Source organism: Triticum dicoccoides, chromosome 2B (assembly GCF_002162155.2).
Source record: "Triticum dicoccoides isolate Atlit2015 ecotype Zavitan chromosome 2B, WEW_v2.0, whole genome shotgun sequence".
Taxonomy (NCBI): domain Eukaryota; kingdom Viridiplantae; phylum Streptophyta; class Magnoliopsida; order Poales; family Poaceae; genus Triticum; species Triticum dicoccoides.
Genome location: NC_041383.1, coordinates 504,355,434 through 504,363,401, shown reverse-complemented (window position 1 = coordinate 504,363,401; position 7,968 = coordinate 504,355,434). Strand labels below are relative to the sequence as shown.

Sequence of the window (7,968 nt, the reverse complement as noted above, 5' to 3'; positions counted from 1 at the left end):
AACTGTAAAGGGGGTGGGAGTTGGAAAGAGCAAACGCAATGAAGACACGGAGATTTTTGGCATGGTTCCGATAGGTGGTGCTACCGTGCATCCATGTTGATGGAGACTTCAACCCACGAAGGGTACTGGTTGCACGAGTCCACGGAGGGCTCCACCCACGAAGGTTCCACAAAGAAGCAACCTTATCTATTCTACCATGGCTTCCTTTCATGAAGGACAAGCCTCAGTCGGGCAGATCTTCATGAAGTAGGTGGTGTCCTTGCCCTTACGAACTCCTTGGTTCATCTCGACATGATCTTGAAGGCTCCCAAGTGACACCTAACCAATCTAGGAGACACCACTCTCCAAAAGGTAATAGATGGTGTGTTGGTGATGAACTCCTTGCTCTTATGCTTCAAATGATAGTCTCCTCAACACTCAATCTCTCTCACACAAATTTGGCTTGGGTAGGAGAATGATTGGAGTGGAAAGCAACTTAAAGAAGCTAGAAATCAAGGTTCAAATGGTAGGAATGGAATCTCTTGATCTCAACACATGAGTGGGTGGTTCTCTCAGAAAATGAATGGTGGAAGTGTAGCTTATTTCTGGTGGCTCTCTCTGAGAGTAACTGGTGGTGGAGGGGTATAAGTAGGCAGCACCAAAATCCCAACCCTTACAAGCTTTTGATCCAACTCGGTGCCACCGATATGATAACCTTGGTGAGACCGACTAGTGCAAAAGACTTAACCGTTAGGCTTTTCGTTGAGATCGATTATACCAACTCGGTGGGATTGAAGTGCAATGACTAAGGCAGAACCTCGTTTTGGAAATTCTGATCGTTTCAACTAGGTGGTTTCGAAGTGAAGCGACTTCATCACAGAAACATGGCTGGGCCATCTCGGTACGACCGAGAGCCATTTCAGTCAAACATAATTGTTAGGGTTTTGGCTGTGGCAAAAGAAGGATCATCTCGGTGGGTCTGGAGTGTATTGTATCGGTGGGACCGAAATGGTGAATTAGGGTTTTGGACATATGTGTCTTTGGAAAGTGATTGAGGGTTTCTGGAGCAACATCACTAAGAGCTTTGAGCAACAACCTCATGAACAATACATCATCCCCTTTTAATAGTATCGGCTTTCGTAAGAGACTCAATGTGATCTTGGATCACTAAACCAAAAATGTAGAGTCTTGGGGTAGCCAATTCTTGTCCTTGACTTTTTGAAGGGGTGCACATACTCATTTCCTTGCCATGCCAATGTTGAACTTGTCTGAAAAATACTAGATAGAAATATTATTCCAACAAATGATATATTTACATTAATTACCAAAACCACCAACAGGGCAAATGTGCTTCCAGTACTGTTACTGTGCAATATGATCCTCTAGTATATATGTTCTATATATTGTGCAATGTGGTGCTTAGTTAAGTGTTTGGCAAATATGTTGTCATGTTCACTTAACTGTTTGTTCAATTATGCAATGTGATGCTCAATTCTTGTGGGTGCAATTTTTTATTCTCTTGCGTGTGAGAAATAAATCGAATTTGTTTGTATAAAATACATGAGAAACAAATACAGTCGCTATATTTCCAAGTTGTTAAGCGTACTAGGTTTGGTTAACTGCCTGATCTTTTAGTATGTTCTATTGTGCGATATGGTGCTCAGTTAACTGTTTGGTTCATTTGTTGTGGTGCTTAGCTAACTGTTTGGTTTAATTCTGCAATGTGATGTTCAATTGTTGTAGGTACAATTTTGTATTGTTATGCATGCGAGAAATAAATCGAATTTGGCTGTATTAAATACATGAGAAACCTTTACAATTGCTATATTTTCTAGTTCTTAAGCATGCTTGGTTTGGATAAATGGCTTTTCCATGTGGTTCGAACTAATCTATTGAATCTGCAATGTGTTTATTCTTCATCAACATATTTTACCGATAGTATGCCAACCTCACCTTACCTCAATAACTACCTTCTATGTGTTGCAGGGAAACAATGGGAGGCACTGAGGTTTTCCATTGAGATGCACATGCATGGTCCTTTATCTAATAGCACATTATTGTGCAATTGCAGGAACAATTCTAATATTTAGATTTTTAAGAATTTGGTCTTGCATATGTAGGTGCTGTTATCAAAGGTTTTCACCCATTGTTTGACCCATTTTGCATATGGGGAAATGAGATGTCCATGAATATCAGTCAAATCAAGAAACTCGGAAAGATTCTTAGGAGAAGAAAACTAGCGATGAAAAACAACAATATCTTTGTCTGCACAATGAAGAAGACATCAGTGAACTACAGGATGGTACTAAGTCTTATACCTTATTTTTTGAATTCCTTTGCGCCATTTCAAAATTTTGAGAAGATATTTATGCATATCTTGTTTTCCAGACCTTTTCAAAGCAGTTTACTGATAATTACCTCTCAAACGACTTGTATGGTCAAGAGGCGAGGAAGGTGTTCATACAACACCCACAGTACAATATTGAAGTCTTATTTCAAGAGGACGTAGGATGGGTGGTCAATCATCCACAGGCACGGGACTAAAGTTGCTCAGGCCTAAGACATGCAAGTAACTACTACACTATGTGTACTTGTTGGTTTTGCTAAATATTATCCCAACTTGCCTATAGTGACTACTCAGATGCCCATAAATACTATAGAATTGCCTATCATTGATGCCTAGTTACTCGTTATTGGTAACTAGTTGCCTGCCATTGTTGCTCAGTTGTCTAACTTCGCAAATTAGTTGCCTACATATATTGTGAAGTTGCTTATCATTGCTTTTATAAGTTGCCTACAACACTCTGAGTTACCTACCGATGATACTTAGTTGTCTGCTAATGATAACTAGTTGTCTAACATTGTTGCTCAGTTGCCTAACTTTGCAAATAGTTGCCTTCATATACTATGGAGTTGTTTATCATTGTTTTTTAAGTTGCCTATAACACTCTCAAGTTGTTTACAAGTGATGCTTAGTTGCATGTCATTACTATTTTAGTTGCCTATACATTACAGTGAAAAGTTGCACATTAGTGTCGCTTAGTAGCCTATCTATGAAACTAAGTTGCTTACCATGCCAAAAAGTATGATATGCAACTTAGGATGATGTTAAGCTACTCGCTAGTCATGGCAAGAAACGTGTGATAGTGTAAAGCTACCTCGGAAACTAAGTTGCCTACAATAATATCAACTTAGAGGCGAAGCTAGCTATAGTAGAATACTTGCTAGTTATGGTAGAAAACTTAGAGGTGAAGTTAGTTAACTTGGTAGTCATGGTGTTTTCGATGGTAGGCAGTGGTACTACGCACACTAACAAGAATTTGCTTTCCTATAGCATTAAAGTTGCTTTCGTAGGACCCAAAGTTGCTTCTGAAAAAAAATCGAAACATGCCCATATGAGATGTAATTTTGAGGAGCTCGTAACAAAGAACCTAGTGTTGAAAACAGATCTTGATTTCAATGCTCGGTCCAAAGGTTATAGCTTTTTGAAAATCTGAAAACGCAAATTAAATGTATGCATGTGAGATCTTGCTGAGAAATCATGGGAGGAGAGGGCACAGGGAGACACATGACCAGGTGCTTTTCTTATGCGTTAATTCCTCTCTGTTGGCCCCGTGATTGGGTTGGTTTTAATTAAATTATGCATTAGGGCATGTACAATGAAAGCAACGGTTTGGTGTTGCTCCATGGTCCACCTAGCCATAAAAATCCGAAACCACCGTATATATTGTTCTATCACCCAACGCAAGCTATCATCTTGTGGGGTCTAGGTAGCGTCAGAAATCTCTCATGCAGCAGCTGCAAGGTCCCCATCCTCTCCTATTCTTCCCCACCTTTCTCTCTCTCTCTCTCTCTCTCCCTCTCTGAACTTTTTTCACTTTTTCAACTCAAGTTGTCTCCTCCGCAAGCTACACCTGCATCGCCACGGTGGCATCCAAACCTTAGTTGGTCTGCACGGCATCAGGTTTAGGGCGACGCGATGGGCATGCCCTTAGGGACCAGAGAGAGGGACGAATGTGCGCTCGAGATGACGAGAAAGCGCAACTGCTTTTTTAAGCAAAAATAGGAAGAAACAATAATCCTAATACACATGAACGTCCAGTCAGCTAATCAAACTATGCTCAATTTCACCCGCAAAAGAAAAGAAAAAACTATGTTCAATTCAAAAATGACGGGCGTTCAGACGAGCGGTGACGCCGGCGAGCCGCAAACGTCTTTCCCGGCTCCGAAAGATAGACGGCACCCCCGACCCTCGAAGCCCTCCATAAGCTGAACACCTCCACGCGCTCTCACCAGCAACGCACCAAGGCGTTGACCTCAGAGCTTTAATTCCCCAACCCCCACCACCTCCCATCGCAGAGTCGCAGAAGCATCCAAACAAACAAGAGAACAAGTCGATCGAGAGCAGCACCGGCAGCCGCGGAAGGGAAGCCAAGAGACGACCGAGCGCCGGCAGCATGGACCGGAACATGACGGGGCTCTTGCTCGGGTGCGTGGGCGCCGCCATGACGGTGCTGGCGTACCAGCAGACGGTGGCGTCCAGCACGCAGTGCATCGGCGCCGGCCTCGCCGTCCTCGTCTGCGCTCTCTGCATCAAGGAAGGCTTCTTCTCCTTCTGATGCCCGCCGCCCGCCTAGCACCCAGCTTCTTTCGGCTTCAGTTTCCATATTCCTTTGCAGCTTAATTCGTTTCCACCACTCGTGCTTCCATATATGTAGCTCCTCCTAGTTGGATCGTCTGATCCGCATAATCAAAGTGGTTGTATCTTGTATTCTGTAATTTCCTCCCTTTTCTTATACTCCCTCCGTCCGAAAATACTTGTCATCAAAATGAATAAAAGGAGATGTATCTAGATGTATTTTAGTTTTAGATACATCCTTTTTTGTTTATTTTGATGACAAGTATTTTCAGACGGAGGGAGTACATATATAGTAGTTCTTTGTCTGTCTTGAAGCGTGGCTGATTGCGTCTTTTTGTTTTTGTTGTTGTTGCTGATGTGCTCTTTGCTGATTACATCTCTTTTACGACTAAATTGCGGTTTCTGCCTTTCGTGGATGCATACAACCAGTCAAATCGCCTAACCTCCATCCGAGAATTACTTCACCCAAAATGGTTGACTTAATGTACTCCATTGCTTAACTACTTTGTGTACAAGAGACAATTTAACTCCACTAGTGTTTAACAGGAATACCTGAAAGCATCAGGAAATGAAATCCGCACAACTACAATAAAATGATCCAGTGCATCTGAATTTTTACAGTGGAACGCCGATCCAGTGCCATCCTACAACAGCATTCAGTTACCTGCTTTACTAGAAACAGAAATACTCATCTCAAACATACATAGTACATTTGAGGGTAGAACTATCTGTTCTGTACTATCCCTGCCTCATCTACAACCTGCCATGACAGGACAACACTGCGTAGCTGCTGGTCAGTGCAGACGCGCTGTTGGAAATTTTGCATTTGCCACAGAACACCAAGCAGACGGACAGAGGGGCGTTACCATCGTCTGAACTCGTGGAGCACTTGGCTTCAGAACTCGTGAATGATCTTCTGCAGAGAAGAGTAAGTCCCACTTGCGGCAACCAAGGAGCCGAGAACGATGATCATGACGATCAGCGCGACCTCAGCCCTGCTACACCTCGCCGTGCCGAAGATTTTCAGGTAGCAGATGCACGGGAGCAGCATGGAGGCCATGACGCTGAGCAGCGAGCCGACGAGCGCCATGAGGTGGCCGAAGAAGGGGACGGTGAGGGCCACGATGACCGTGCTGATGACGATGAAGGTCCTGATCAGCATGTTGAAGGACTTCTCGTTGCCGGCAAGCAGCTTCTCCTCGATCGCTGTCGCGACGGGGGTCACCATCAGAGCGTACTTTGAGAACGGGTTGATCAGCGCCGTGTAGATTGCTAGCTTGGAGCTGAGCTTGCCCTCCGGGAGGTTCAGGGTCACCTGAGACTCGACGTCGTCGCCGTACATGAGGTAGCCCAGTATGGCCATGGATCCGTAGTTGAGGGTGCATGCGACGAAGCATATGACTAGTACCTGTCAATGCACTCCAACAGACAGACATGCCAAATCTTCAGTCAGGGGAAGTGAGACATCGTTCGGCATAGAACACTGTTAGGTCACTGTCACATGTTTTTTTTTAAACTGCTTTTTAGTATCAATTCGATTGCACATTAAAACGCCAAGATAAAGACAATGATGAACAGTTTGGGAATGTCTACGCTGGCATTAAAATGACAGGCCACTCATTGATTAGTGATTACCTTAGAGAACTTGTCCTTTTCCTTCATGGAATTGCAGAGTGTCGGGAATATGGCATGGCCGCAGTAGCAAAAAGTGTAGAGTCCGAGCGCAGTGGGTAGGCCGCTGACTTTGAGCATGGTCCCTTTCCCCTGAAACCCGACGCCGTCGACCACCGCGGCCCAGAGCACGCAGAAGACCAGCACGACGGACGCGAGCACGCCGCTGGCCGACACGTAGGCGAGCACGCCCAGGTTCCTCAGCCACGTGGTGGGCAGGATGAAGATGGACACGAGCACGATGAAGAGGTGCTTGCCGGAGAGCACGAGCACGCCGCCGAGGCTGAGGCTGGTGCCCGGGAACAGCTTGTCGAGGTTGTCCCCCTCCAGTATGAGGAAGCCGATGGCGACGAGGTAGAGCTCGGCGTACATGAAGGCCGAGACGGCGAAGCGGCCCTTGGCCCCGAAGGCGAGCGCGCCGATGTCCGGGTAGCCGCGCACGTCCGGCGACGCGCCCATGCACGTCTGCAGGAGCTGGCCGGTGTAGCAGCAGACCATGGCGACGAGGAGGAGCAGCACCAGGCTGAGCCACCCGCCCTCCGCCAGCGCGTACGGGATGGACAGCAGCCCCACGCCTGAAACCTCCGCATCGACCGGTCAGTCAGAGTGGGCCGACACTTTCAAGAAAGGGCATGACCGTACAGGAGATAATAGATTGTTGCAGGCAACTGAAGAAAGATACGAGTTCCGGACTCACCGGAGAGAGCGTTGAGGCCATTGAAGCATGTGCGCAGGGACGTCGCGTCGCCGGCCTCCGGCGAGCACTGCGCCTCGTGGTCGTGCGCCGCCGCGGGGTCCTTGCCGGCCTGCAAGCCACCGTGCGCGTGGAGGAGAGGCTGCTCGAAGTCCGGTAGCCCGCCCGGCGAGTCGTGCGGCGCCGCTCCGCCAATGGCCATCTTATTCTTATTCTTATCCTGCCTCTAGGCGACGCCTCCTCTAAGCTCTGGTAAAGACCAAATCTCCTCTATGGGGCACGCACGCAGGCGACGGATGGAACAGGCAGGGGCACAGAGCGGAGCACAGGAGCATGTGGCGCTGCGGCTGCGGCTGTATAAAAGGGAACCCTACCTCGGCCTCTTCCTCCGTGCGGCGCCGACGATGGGTCACGAGTCGGGAGGCCCACACGGCGCGGGAGCTCTCTCTCTCTTGTGCGCTGCGCGCGCGGCCCATGCGGTTGGGAAAGGATGATGCTGTTTGGAGTAGTACGATGTCACGTCTCGCCTTATGAGTTAATCCGAGGAAACCTCAATGGAATGGATAACGTAGCCTTCGCTGCTCCCGACCGTTTACGTACGTACGTACACTACACATAGTTCGTTTGGTTTTTTCTTTTAACACAAGTACAGACGCCCGGAAACTAGCTCCTCTCCTTCATTAAATACTACTCCTACTACCGGAGTACTTGCATGAAGGCCGTGGCTAGCGCTCACGTGCGAACATTTGTTTTATCAGCCTAGTGCGCACCACTGAGCTACTTCTGTATACGCATATGTCGCCACCACGGCACAGGGAGTAGTGCCTCGTGTGTGGCTTCAGCCCTGATATGCCGTCACAGCTGTCCAGGCTCGTCTAACGGCACGTTAGCACGTGGTGAACGTGTATAAAGCTCTCTGTTATTTGCGACTAGGGAAAAGCAGAAGTTATTAGTCATGTCACTATGACTACGTGACCACGACCAG

At 47.1% G+C, this 7,968-nt stretch overlaps 2 protein-coding genes across 2 annotated transcripts; one reads left to right on the top strand and one right to left on the bottom strand.

Annotated features, from left to right (window-relative positions):
* Nucleotides 1-4,222: 4,222 nt before the first annotated feature.
* LOC119364502 lies at nt 4,223-5,021 on the top strand. Its single transcript, XM_037629982.1, has one exon. It carries the CDS (start codon nt 4,437-4,439, stop codon nt 4,596-4,598), a length of 162 nt encoding a protein of 53 aa, XP_037485879.1. The 5' UTR covers nt 4,223-4,436; the 3' UTR covers nt 4,599-5,021.
* Nucleotides 5,022-5,183: 162 nt separating this feature from the next.
* On the bottom strand, nt 5,184-7,321 carry LOC119364501 (amino acid transporter AVT1I-like). Its single transcript, XM_037629980.1, has 3 exons — nt 6,987-7,321; nt 6,254-6,864; nt 5,184-6,026 (listed from the first exon to the last, which is right to left on the bottom strand). The coding sequence occupies exons 1-3, from the start codon at nt 7,183-7,185 to the stop codon at nt 5,514-5,516; spliced, it is 1,323 nt and encodes a 440-aa protein (XP_037485877.1). The 5' UTR covers nt 7,186-7,321; the 3' UTR covers nt 5,184-5,513.
* Between the last annotated feature and the right edge of the window lie 647 nt (nt 7,322-7,968).